General features: G+C 40.7%; 3 protein-coding genes and 1 non-coding gene across 4 annotated transcripts; 3 read left to right on the plus strand and 1 right to left on the minus strand.

Annotated features, from left to right (window-relative positions):
* Nucleotides 1-4,157: 4,157 nt before the first annotated feature.
* On the minus strand, nt 4,158-5,021 carry CLUP02_14122 (uncharacterized protein; the record flags this gene model as incomplete). The annotated part of the gene is made up of 1 exon (XM_049293054.1): nt 4,158-5,021. The coding sequence occupies one exon, from the start codon at nt 5,019-5,021 to the stop codon at nt 4,158-4,160; it is 864 nt and encodes a 287-aa protein (XP_049150200.1).
* Nucleotides 5,022-6,343: 1,322 nt separating this feature from the next.
* On the plus strand, nt 6,344-7,671 carry CLUP02_14123 (FAD binding domain-containing protein; the record flags this gene model as incomplete). The annotated part of the gene is made up of 3 exons (XM_049293055.1): nt 6,344-7,353; nt 7,383-7,458; nt 7,495-7,671. The coding sequence occupies 3 exons, from the start codon at nt 6,344-6,346 to the stop codon at nt 7,669-7,671; spliced, it is 1,263 nt and encodes a 420-aa protein (XP_049150201.1).
* A 2,505-nt stretch (nt 7,672-10,176) lies between these two features.
* On the plus strand, nt 10,177-11,572 carry CLUP02_14124 (aminotransferase class-III; the record flags this gene model as incomplete). The annotated part of the gene is made up of 2 exons (XM_049293056.1): nt 10,177-10,488; nt 10,550-11,572. 2 exons carry the CDS (start codon nt 10,177-10,179, stop codon nt 11,570-11,572), a joined length of 1,335 nt encoding a protein of 444 aa, XP_049150202.1.
* A 370-nt stretch (nt 11,573-11,942) lies between these two features.
* Nucleotides 11,943-12,032, plus strand: CLUP02_tRNA252. Its single transcript has one exon. It is a non-coding gene; the product is annotated as a tRNA-Phe (tRNA).
* Nucleotides 12,033-13,479: the final 1,447 nt, after the last annotated feature.

Below are 13,479 nucleotides of genomic sequence, written 5' to 3' on the forward strand. Positions count from 1 at the left end.
AGAGGTATTTGTCGTCGTCGGAATTAGGATTTTCCTTTTTAATAATTTTAAACGCTCTTTTTAACTACTAGTACGCCCTTTTTACTTTTTTAATACTATAGTACGCTTCGACGGGCACGACTTTTAACTATATACTATAGGCCGTCGCATTTTCCTTAAATTTTACTAACTTAAAACTAATATTAACGTCGGTTCTAATACTATCTAGCGGTCCTTAGTATATATCGATCTAGCTTTTTTATAGAGCTATTTATATTATTTTTACTTATAAATCCCGTAGGAATTGCCCTGCTTAGAATAATATAGCCTCGTTAATTATATATAGGACCGGTCGACTATTTAAATAGAAGATATTAACGATAATCTCTTAATTAAAATTAAGCTTATTACGTAATTTAAATTTAAATTTATATAAGCTCTGTATATTTATTTAGTATTAGTAATATACTTTCGTTAACTATTTTAGCGCCCTTATTTCGATATTATTATTATTTAAATATTTTAGGAGGTTATATAGCCTCGTAACTAATAGGTAGCTAAATCTCTAATATAATTATCTAAGCTTACTTTTCGTTAAGTAATTAATTAACTTCGTGTCGTTAATAAGCTTTATAAACGCGTACCCCTATTATCGTTCGATTATTTCGAAATACTTATAGCTAGAGATTCTGTTCCTCGTATTATTAAATATAATACTTAGTCGATCTATATTTTTTAAATATAGGAGAAATAGGGTATTAATAAGTAGGATATAAAAAGTTATCGTTCCGAAGTACGTCTCTACTTTTACTATACCTAGGGTAACGATTTCTTTACTTAGGCCGAAGCTAATCCTCGCAATACCCGCTATTAACGTATTAAGTATTATTAATATAATTTTCTATAGTGCTTAGAATTGCCCTTTTCCTCTTATTAACTATTACGATACCCTAGTATCTAGGATAATCCTATAGAAATTATCTAGGCCGTACTTTTTACTTATATAGAATGCTTATACGAGCTTAGTATTTAAGTAATCTAAGTAGTATAAAAAGGGCCCCTCTAGCTACCCTTAGAATTACTTAGTACTATATCTCTTCTTTTTAAATATTAAGAGAGTAGAATTCTATGCTATTAGATTCGTCCTTTTACCTACCTCTATATCCGTTATCTAAGGGACCTTCCCTTACTATTTATAAATAAAAGCTTATTTATTAAGGGCTTTTACTACTTTTTATTTATTTAGCCTCGTATATCCTCCTAAGGCTAACGGGGCGAAGAAAGAGTAGTTAATATTGTCGACTTTATTATAATCTAATTCGTTAATATAGGGAGTAAGATCTTTTTTATTTTTTAAATCTCCTATAGGGTGCGGGTACTTTAGGCCGCTAAATTAGCTACTTTTACTAAGTTCTATACCCCCGGATTTGCCCTTATATATAACGAGGAATTAGTTAAATTGATAAGGGCTAGTTTTACTATCTATTACCCTCGATTTTCTATATTATTTATACGATTTAGTACGCTCTTCTTTAGAGTAGTTACTTAACTAATATCTATCCTTTTTATAAATAAAATACTACTTCTTCTATTACCCTACTCATAAGTTAAATCTCTACCTATTTAATAAATCTAGGATTCTTTATTAATAATTACCGTACTTAGCTTCCTTTCCTTTTTTATTATACGTTCGGTTAACTTAATATTATTAATAAGGGCCGTTATATATTTAAAAGTAGGTTTAGCGCGGCATTCTCGCTTTAATATTAAAACTAGATCTTAGCCTCGAGCAAAGCGTCTCGTAGTCTTCGGGTACTTAGTATAGAGTTATTTTTACCTCTAGAACGCGCTAGACTATAATATAAAAATATCCGACTTTTTACTTATTAGTCCCCTTATTTAGTTAGGTTTTCGCTAGCTTATTAATTCGATTAATAAGCTCTTCGAGGATTTCTATTTATAATTTGCCCTCTATTATCCTAGTTATAAATATAAAAGAAATCGCTTATAGTTTAAATAGGAGCTCTAGGTTCTTATTATAGGTCTCGAAGCGGCTTCGGATTACGTTAATTATACTAAGAAAGTCGTTTCGATCGAGATTACGTACCGTTTTGTAATAATAATTAGAGGCTTTACTTATAAGTACGATATTAATTACTAAATAGTACTAATATTCTCTAATTCTAACTTTTTTATAATAATCGTAAAATATTATTAAGGTTTCTTATAAGACCTTATACTTCCCCCTAGAGTATAATTTCTCTTTTAGGAAGATCTTTTTAAGGTTTATAAATTGCTTTATATTTATTATTAGATTTTCGGTATTTATATACGATCCTTACGTCGCTACGTATTATTAATAACTTCGGGTCGTCTACCTCCTTTTTTATTAGCCGATCGGTACTAAATTTCGTATTAGTAGCGGTAATAAGTTATAGATCGAAATAAATAGAATTATCGATTATCGTACTTCTAGTACTATATTTTATCCCAGTATATCCTTTTATAACGATAGATTTCCGTTAGTAATTATAGGGAGGAAATTTAGGTCGTTTACCCTTTTTCTAAATTTATAAAAGCGATTATATACTCTATCGACCTATACTTAGTTCTATAGTACGAATTCCTCTTTTATAATTATTACTATTAGTATTTCGTATAGCTCTCGTAATTATAATTACGCTAATAATACCCCTCGCTCATAAAGGAATTTATTAATTACTTTTATAATTCTTAGGCTTATGCTCGCGAACTATTCGTTTAGTTAATAGCTAAGGTCGTTTATAATTTTATAAAATAGGGGTTACCCCTATAGCCCCTTTTTTTTATAAACCTTAGTTAAATAGATTAATGCCGCGTTAATTTACTTATTATTAAGCTAATCCGCAATTCTATATATCTACGTTCCTTAATAATCCGGGTTAATATTTACTTATTTATAAAGGATTAGGATTCTGTTTAGAATTAGGTTTCTTCCTCTTTTTCCTTACCCTAACTTACTAAGGGTCGTGCTCTAGCTTATGCTTATATTAGCGGTCGCTAGCGTATTTAATCTTAATAAGGATATATCTAATCCGCGCGTTAATTATAGTAAATCCGTGCTTTTACTACTTAACGAATTTATCGGGGTCTAGGAAATTCCCGCTTCCTCTTACCGTCTTACTATTACTTTCGTTTTTATTATTTTTAATAATTACTACTACCTTTTTAAATCGCTAGCTATTGTACTTACTAAGATCCTCCTTTTTGTTTAATATAAAAGGGTAAGTTCTAGTAGTTCCTTTTAATAATAGTAGCGGTAGACGTTTATATTACTATAAGAAGATATAGTAATTAGTCTCGGGATTTTTATTAGTTACCGATTTCTACTATCCTATATACTTCTAGCCTCTTAAGCCTTATACTCTTTATAATTTCTAAATAGCTTCTTTCCCTAACCTATTTCCTTTAGGGCGGTATTCCGTAAGAATAATTGAAAGTAAACGCCGGGCGGCTCGTAAAGGAGCTATATTAGTTATTAAGAACCGTATAGGCCGTTAAGTACGGTTAACGAAGTTAAGCCCTCCTTTTCGTAAGATCGTAGATTTTAAGGACTTATTAAAAATGCCTACTTACTACTTATACGTAGTAGGGTTAGATACTTTAGAGGTCGTGTCTTTTGCGGCCTCTCGGTACCCTATTTTATATCTTTTAGGTAGTCTTTTTCGTAGCTTAATTATGGTTAAGTAATTATTACTTATTAGCGATCCCTTATATTACTTAGTTAATTTCTAATTGCGGGCCGGCTATAGAAAAAGTCGTTTAATAAAAAAGCTACTTAGGGCGACGGCAAAAAACTAGTCGCTTAAGCAGTTTTATTAATTAACGTAGTTTAATATAGTAAATATCGACCTCTTATAAATAATAAAGGGCTACGATTACTTAATTCCATGCGGCATTTAAGAATTACCTCCTTTTTCGTCTACTTCTATAAGGTTAATTAGTACGAGTCTCCTATCTCGTATAGTATTAAAAAGTCGTCTCTTTTATATAGCAAAATACTTTACCGATTTATAATAGTAGAATTTAATTACTAATTAGTATTAATATCCTTATTATAGGGTAGTTAGTTCGAACCGTAGTTAATAAAGAGATTAATTAAACTATTTAAATATTTGCGTAGGTATAAAAAGGAGGTTCTAACCGTAGGTTAGGCTGGCTATGATAATTGTAAATAGGGCCCCTAATTGGCCCCTGCGCAGTCGGCTGTATGCCGCGGTCGAATTGGACTTCCAATCCGACAGTTCCATGGTTTGTATAGGGTCAGCACTTTGCAGCACGGCCAATCCTGTCATGTCTTTGAAGATGGCGTCTTCTCTAAAAACGTGCGATATGAGAAGCCAGAGAACCGAATCTCGACAGTAATAACTTGGGAGATCTTCTCTCATAGGCTCGATCCACAAAGAATAGAAAACCTCGATGACTTCATGACAATCATAGTAGTCCACAAGGACCGCCAGCTTCGCCAACATCTCGAGATCTACCTGACGGGGCACACTTCTCGTCTTTCCGTGGATGATTTGCATCAGAATCAGGAGCGCTTCGGGATCCCAATCTGTTGCCTCCATGTGATAACAGCCATCAATGACCCTGACCGAAGCTTCAATCCACGGGCCAGAGAGCTTAGTCGAGAAGTACCGGGATGCTAGAGCGAGGTGTCTCGACGATACAAGATATCTCACCTCTAGCTCTTCGGGTGTCTCTGGCTTCGTTTCTTCATATGTCTCCGGCTCTGGGTGTAGCCTTCCATATGCCTCTGGATCTGGCTCTGGCTCGAGATATGCCTCCTGCTCTGGTTCTGGCTCAATATATGCCTCCTGCTCTGGTACTGGCTCGGAATATACCTCCGGTTCTGGTATCAGCTCTTCGTATGGCTTTGCTGCTTCGACGGTTTCAGCATCATCGAAGTTGAATAAGGGTGTCTTTATTTTCTTCTTTTTCTTTCTTATGCCAAAACCCCCCCAAGGATCAAGGGCATAATCTTCCGCTGGGGCTTCCTCCATTGGTGGTTCTGGAACTGATTCGGGTGCATGAATTTCGTCGTAATTGGGAGAAGAACCGCAGATGTCTTGTGCTACAGGGCTGCTTGTATGTCAGCATCATCCGAGCAGAAGGACGAAATCGACATAGCATTATGCTTACGGTTCCGTCGCCCTCTTTCTTGAGGATGACAGGTCAGCGTCCCATACAGCAAACGAAGCCCCGGGATTGCGAAGCAGAATGACGACGTCTCCATGAGGGTCGATCCGATGGAAATTCGCCTCAGACATACTGAGATGATGTAGGACTGAACTAGAAACGGTTGAGTCTGAACAATTTCCGACATCCTTCGGACGGGGAAAACCTCTCTTCTTGTAGCTCGCTTTTGCCGTCGTTGGCTCGTCTGTTGGGCAAGGCAACTTGCAAGTGTGTGTGGAGTAGATTGACGGCCTCCGGCAGTAGCTGAACAAATCAGAAACTGAGCGGCAACAGCTTGCAGCATCGACAGCCAACAGACCAATCCAGACTTCAGCTGTCATCTCATTGCTTCTAGCTGGAGGCCAGATGGACTGATGATGCATTGTTATTGACCTAGATGCAGCGACTTGCATGTCCAACGAACGTTGCCTGCCGTAATCGCCCTGGCTTGGCGTGAATATTGATGCCCAAAGCCATTGAGATTCTGATTCTGATGACCCCCCCCCCCCCAAGGTTGTTCTATTTAGTTTCACATAAGACGGGACTGATGATGGAATTTGGTGAATGAATAGATTTATTGATCTATCACCGAATGTTCTACTTTGCGTCCTTATCTTCCGCTATTGTTGATTGAAGAGGCTGGTCTCAAGCACGCCTACGATTGAGCAGAAAAGTCTGTTAAAACTTCCCATCCGGATTTTAGAAGTGCTGCAAGTGTTCCAACTGGCAACCACCTTTTGTTACTTGCCTAAGTTATGGATGGGACTCTTGGAGAGAGTATCAACTCATTCAGACACGACAAAACTTTAGCAAGCGAATCAAAACCACTGTTAAAAATGGAAATACGGAGTCCAGTAAGATTGAATAGATCAAATGACTGTTGGAGTTTTCACCAGATGAATGTACTAGGGCCGTTTCAAAACTGCGCTGCTGCTGTCCGAGTGTTCACAGTAAGCCAAATTGAGAGCCTTAGTTGAAAGCCACAGACTGAGACCTGCGTCATCCATAACGTCATCACGGCCTGAGCAATGAATCCAGGTAAGCTGTTTTCATTCTATAGAACCTGTCTTGCATTCAACGTACATCGTAATGGTGCATGACATGCACTGATTGATCTCATTGCTCATCTGAACCTGAGTACTTCAGTATGTCCGAAGTCGACGTCCTCATCGTTGGGGCAGGTCCTACAGGCCTAACGTTAGCCATTGAGTTAGCCGCGAGAAACGTCAGTTTCCGGATCGTGGAATCGAGGGTGGAGGTATCGGATAAATCAAGAGCGCTCGTGGTGCAGCCTCGGACACAGGAGTTACTCTATCGCTATGGAGACGTCCAGGAACTCATTTCACGGGCACGGCAACCGACCGGCATAGCGACGTGGATCAACCAGAAACCCGTCCTTGACATCACCTTCGGCAGCTCCGATGGAATTGCGCGCGAGTACGGAACAGACTTTCCTCGCCCCTTGTTGGCGTCACAAGCTGAGACGGAGCGCTTCTTGAGCAAACGCCTGGAGGAGGTTTCCGAGGTCTTCCCTGAACGTGGAATTACGGCACAATCAATTACCCAGGATGAGACCGGAGTTTCGGTGGCACTCAAGAAGGGATCGCAAGTCGGACGTCTCCGTTGCAAATATGTCGTCGGCGCAGACGGATCAAACAGCACCGTTCGGGAAGCTGGCAAAAGGTTTCAGTTCAAGGGCGCAGAGTATCCGCAGGAGTTCCTCCTATGCGACTGTCGCGTCAAGTGGAAGCAACCTCAAGCAGGCAAAGCGATGTTCATGCTGGGTCAGGGCTCACTTATTGTCATCCCGCTTGATGACGATGTTATTCGTCTCGCCGGGAGCAGCTGGCTGGGAAAGACGGAGAGAGACCCGACACTCCAGGACTTCCAAGACCAGCTCAACAAGATGGCACCAGGCCAAGGAGAGCTCTTCGATCCGATATGGCTCAGCAAATTTCACTTGTCCAACCGTGGCGTCAACAGTTATCGGGATGGACGTCTGTTCTTGGCAGGTGATTCAGCTCACGTTCATAGCCCCGCTGGCGGCCAGGGCATGAATACTGGCATACAGGATTCGATCAACCTAGGCTGGAAACTAGCGGAAGTCCTGAAATGCAGAAGGAACCCCGAATTTCTCGATACGTATAACAACGAGAGGTCACCGTCGGAAAGACAGTTCTCGCTAGGACCGACCGCATATTTACGGTCATGACATCGCAGAACTTTGTTGCCACCTTCCTTCGCAACTACCTCGGGCCGATTGTCCAACCTTTCATATTCAAAGACTCTGATCGCTAGAAGATGGCTTACAGATTCTCATCCCAACTCCACATCCGCTATAGAAAGAGCGACATTGTGGCTACTGGCAGCGGCTTCACCGGTCCAGTGCGCGGAGGGGATAGAGCGCCAAACGGTACCTTGATAGGCCCGGACGGGCAGGTGAAGCTGCATGATATCTTTCGTTCTTTGGACTAAGTCAAAGCACCCACTTTTGGGCACCCCCCCCTTTTGGGCACCCTAACAAAACATAGTATCCAAACATTAATACTAACCACAATCAATTAATTAACTACCTTTTACTACTATAATAATATAATTAAAATTCTCCCTAAGTAATTCGACCCCTATGAGTTAATTAGGACTAACTAAACGGTCGCTAGAGTCCTCCTAAGCTTTTTATACGTTCTAAATATTTATAAACTTAGTATTTAAATCTAAATATATAATTTTTTTTTCCTAGGCTTTATATACTTAATCTTAGCCTTAAGAACTCGAACTTAGTACCGAGATATAGCTAATTAATAGGCCTATTCTTTAAAAGCTTTTTTTACTTTTTAAAATAGTAGTTATTAAGTATTATTATCTAGACTAAGCTTTATAAATAGCTTTAAGTAATTATAGAGCTCGCTAGCCTTCTTAAGAGTTAACTAGTTAATAATAGAGGTTATTAATACCTAATTAAGTAGTTTATTAATATTATTAATCGTCTACTTAGCTTCTATACCCCTTTTAAATAGTATAACTTATATAAGTAAGATTATTAAGTTAAAAAGTAGCTTAGCTATATTAAGTAGTTATAGTTTAATTACTTTTTATTTACTTCGTATATTTAATAACGTTAAACTAGCTAAACGAGTAAGCTAGTAATAGCTTAAAAAGTACCGCTTTTTAATAATAATAGAATTATTTATTATATCCTCTTTATTAAGCTCCTTTTTATATATAAACTTAATAAGCTTAAAAATAGTTATATTTAATAGCTAGAGGATATAAGAAGCGTATAGTAATAAGAATAATAAGTAGACGTTATTTTTATAATATTCTTATATAAATTCTGTCGTTATATAACTCTTATACCTATTTAGTATTAATAATCGAGGCTAGTTTAGCTTATTAAGCCCCTTAATAAGGGGGGTCCTAGTTTATGATAAGAATACTTTTTTTAGCTAGTAAAGGGTAGTCTCGTCGGTCGTTTAGTTATTATTTATTATTATAAATTTTTAACTATTATAAGCGGTAAGTTAAAGAGGGAACTATTATTATTAAACCGACTTTCCCTTATAAATAACTAATAATTTAATAGCTCTATTATTAATAAAAATATACTCAATAATCGTTATTTAAGTACGCAAACTAAGCTCTTTTTTTTATATTACTATAGCCTCTACTATACCTAAGACTAGCCTATTAGCTCCCTTACCCTCTATTATACTAGTTTTATTTATATTATACTTATTAGCTTATTTAATACCGCTAATTTTTAGTATATTAAGTAATCTAAACTATTATTTAATTATATTAGTAATAGCTCTATTAACGTAATACGAATCGATTAAATAACTTCTCTAGACCCTTATTAATAGATTTTTTTAATAAAAGTGTTAATTTATCTCTTATTAAGTAGTTTATTATCCCCCTAAGACCTTAGAACTTACTTAGTAAATTCCTTAACCTATTTATAAGTTAGTATAATACCTAAGTAATACTATATACGAATTTACTAAGCTAGCTAGTCTTTTTATTATAAAAAAAGCCTCTAAAGCTCTATAAATACCCTCGCCCTCGTCTAATAGCCTCTCTTTTAACCTTAAAGTATTATCTTAAGAACCCTAAACTTAATCGAGGCCCTTTTAATAAAGAGACCGTTTTTAATAATATTAAGTGCTTATTAAAGCTTATTTTTAATATATAATACTATTACTTATTAATTAATAAGTATGCTAAAAAGGAATGTATTTAGACGATTTTTATAATTATTATGTTAAATTAAAATAATAGGTAGGGTTTTAATATAGTGGCTGGGAGGGATTTTTGGGGGTGCCCAAAAGGGGGGGTGCCCAAAAGTGGGTGCTTTGACTTATCAATTCCTTTTATTTACTGGATTGGGTGAGAAATTCGCATCCGAGAAGGAGCTGAACGCTTCTGCACCTGAATGCGGACCTGTTGATTTCCACATCATCTCCAGTCAAGAAGATGTGGGATATTTTGACGAAAACGGGAGCTTGCATAAGTTGTATGGGTTTGACAACCCCGGATACGTCTACGTTCGTCCGGACGCTTATGTGGAACACATTGGGCTACTTGATAGAATTGGCGAGCTTGAAACGTGGATGAAGAATATGCAGGCTGATGTTTAGGCTTGCCAGCCTGAGATGCACACTGTCGCAGTTTCCGCTTCATTACATGTAATAATCATTGAGAGTCTAACAGTAGCCAACTTCCTCGGAAAACTGGACAAAATTGAGAGGCTTGTGCTCAAGAACAGGCGGGACTGTTAATATGCTCCGCGGGAAAGATATCGCCCTCGGGCAAGTTGAGATGCCCCTCAGCCCCGCTACCCGCGGTAAACTCACACATGTTGTTATCATCCCAGATAAATACTCACGGTCCTGCAAGATCTAGACGCAAATGAGGTGAACCATCGTCGGCGATCTCTTTCCATTCTAACGAGCATTGTTATCCATCTATCAATCATTTATCATGGCTACCGAGAGCACAACCGCCTTCTGGGCGAAGACCGACAAGTATCTGATGTCAACGGGCGTCCCTTACTCTCCCGTTATCATCACGAAAGCTAAGGGCACGAAGCTATACGATGCTGAAGGTCGCCAAATCTTGGACTTCACGTCTGGTCAAATGAGCTCTCTGCTGGGCCATTCACATCCGGAAATCGTGGAGGTCGTTCAGAAATATGTCGCTGAGCTCGACCACCTGCTCAGTAACATGATCACTCAACCAGTTGCTGATCTCGCCGAGAGATTGGGCAAGCTGCTGCCCTTTCCCTTGGAAAAGGTAATGCCCCTATCATGGTTCTCAGTTTGTCTGGATCATATTGACTAAGATCCGCCTAAAGTCCTTCTTCCTCAACACTGGTTCAGAAACAACAGAAGCCGCCATCAAGATGGCAAAGCTCCACACCGGCAAATTCGAAATCGTCGCCATGTCCGCAAGTTATCACGGCCTCACATCAGGTTCCGGTTCCGCAACATATTCCGCCGGCCGAAAGAACGGCGGTCCTGCAATGCCGGGCCAGCTCGCATTCCCCGCACCTTACGCCTACCGTTCCATCTTCCGCACTGCCGACGGCGCCTACGACTGGGAGAAGGAGATGGACTTTGGTTGGTCTATGATTGATAGGCAGAGCGTTGGCTCTCTGGCTGCATTCATTATGGAGCCCATCCTCTCCACCGGCGGCATCCTTGACCTGCCCAAGGGCTACCTCAAGCGTCTAGGCGAGGAGTGCAAGAAGCGTGGCATGTTGCTTATTCTCGACGAGGCGCAGACAGGTGTAGGCCGTACTGGCCAAATGTTCGCGTTTGAGCACGACAATACCGTCCCGGACATTCTTTGCCTGTCCAAGACTCTGGGATGCGGCCTACCTCTGGCATCTGTCAGTACGACCGCCGCGGTCGCGCAAGGGTGCAAAGACGCCGGCTTCCTATGGCTGACGACGCATCTCAACGACCCTCTTACAGCCGCAGTTGGCAACAAGGTCCTCGAGATTGTGGAGCGAGACAACATTTGCCAGCGCGCTACTGATCGCGGAGAACAGCTTCGGGCCGGTCTCTTGAAGCTTCAGGAGAAGTACTGGTGCATTGGCGATGTCCGCGGACGCGGCCTGCTTCAGGGTATCGAGATTATTTCTGATGCTAAGACGAAGGCACCTGGATCAGATCTTGGTCAGGCCGTGTCCGATAGGGCGATGTTCTTGGGACTGTCGTGTAACGTTGTTAATCTGCCGGGTATGGGCGGTGTTTTCCGGCTGGCACCTCCTGTGACTGTGGACGCGGATGAGATCGAGGAAGGTTTGAGGATACTGGATGAGGCTTTCGGCTATGTTTTGGACCAACGAGAGAAGACGATCCCCGTAGTATGAGAAATTCAAAGCCGTTGAAAAGAACGGATTCTCCTATGTTGCATTGGCATCCGGCATTTCGTCTCGGTTCTTGACATCATGAAATGACCGCGATCCATCAAGTCTGGAAGAAGAACTATATATTCGCCTTGGTAAAAGCCAATCCTGAGTTCTTCAAGTGAGTTGAACTTAGTCCTCATCAGCCTTTGTGTACCTTAGCTAATTCAAGACCCAACCGGCTGGCTTACTGTAGGCGGCCTGGGTTGTCCCGCGTGCATGAGGTCTTCGGCTGCCGTGCCGGGATACATCTGACCTGGACCCGCAGGGCCTGGAACCCTAGATCACGATTCATGACTGCCACTGCGTCCTCCACCGTCAACAACACCCAGCGGCGGACATAGCTCAGTTGGGAGAGCGTCAGACTGAAGTCAACTTCAATCACTTAATCTGAAGGTCGTGTGTTCAATCCACACTGGCCGCAATGAAAAACTTTTGCTCGGTGGTATGGTGTTCGGTCCGCTATGCATTGCTTTTTGAACTGACCAGCGCGCAAGGCAGTCCATAGGAGAGGGCCCATGTCAGCTGGCGGCTGAGCACGGCTCAATTTTGCCCTGAACTTAATTGGGCTCAGAGAAAGCTAAAATTGCATCTGTACCTACCGCTAGCGCCATCATTTGCCAGGCTTCAATTTCATGTCCTGTTCAAGTAATGATAACCCGGCGACGAAGAAATTGTTTTCGCTTGAATTATTGCAGCCTCGAAGCTCTAAGCTTTCAGTGAGTTTCGTAATTGAAGTAGATAAGGTCAGTTACTATTGACATTGGGCACGCCAAGGCAATGCTCCAATGAACAAAAGATGACGCTGAGTCCGTGAACCGGCGAGTTTCTGTGCTACAGCACTTATTAGAGGCAAATTTCGAAATGAGGTTGCGGAACTGCTCTTTTTTCGGTCCGGTGTTTGTGTCGCGGTCGTGCCAGGTCCACATTATGCGCACTTGTAATTGAGGTTCAAGGACTTCCACAGTGCATGCATAGATAGTTTCGATTAAACCCTGTGCTGCCAGACTTGATCCTAAGGTGAGAAAGCCTGCCGAGTACTCAGGGCGGACAATTTCATAGCCCTTGCCTCAACTGGCACGAAATCGAACCTCAGATGGCGGCTTGATGAGTTTCCATCTGTTAGTAAGACGATTTTGAGCGAATAGAAATTGAAAAGCAGAATGCGATACTTTGGGCCCTGCTATTACATCAATAGATCACGTTACTCCATCGTCTTGACTGCACCATTGGGACCAAATCCTTTCCCCTTTTTGATAGCTCCACTGGGAGCTTCTCACACAATCGGGACTTCAATTCAGATCACCGGGGGTGACATAGAATGAAACAGACTCGTGTTTTTGGGGTGGATTTGAGCCCGCAGCCAAAGGGGCTAGTTACCAAAGTTTCGATGGCTTAGCAGCTAGCTCACGGTTCGACCACGTTCGTAGATATTTGATGTCGAGCTTTCAACAGAAGTTCCGTGCTCGTGTAGGTTTTTTGAATACTCGTATACGAAATCAATTGCGGAAATTTTCGGTTGTCCCTCAGACCAGTAATCTCAATGATCAGGTGGCAGTGGTAGAGCGAGGATGAACGGAAGCACAAAGATACGATTCCTTCGGACTCGTATCCCAAGTTAAGACACCCAACGGGAGGTTCGGCACTCTGATGCGCTCGCAACAAGATCCCATTTATGCGGCATTAGTCGGCAGTCCCTTGCAGCTTAGAATCCTACTTTACTATATGAGCTCCAAAGTAGCTACGACTAGCGATACACGTCAAGCCGACATTATTGGCTTCTGTCTTTGTGTACCATGTTTGATCATTCGGTGACGCAGTTTTTGCTTGTCCTTGTTGTATTATTCTAAGGCATCTATACTTCTTATGAA

Source organism: Colletotrichum lupini, chromosome 7 (genome assembly GCF_023278565.1).
Source record: "Colletotrichum lupini chromosome 7, complete sequence".
Taxonomy (NCBI): domain Eukaryota; kingdom Fungi; phylum Ascomycota; class Sordariomycetes; order Glomerellales; family Glomerellaceae; genus Colletotrichum; species Colletotrichum lupini.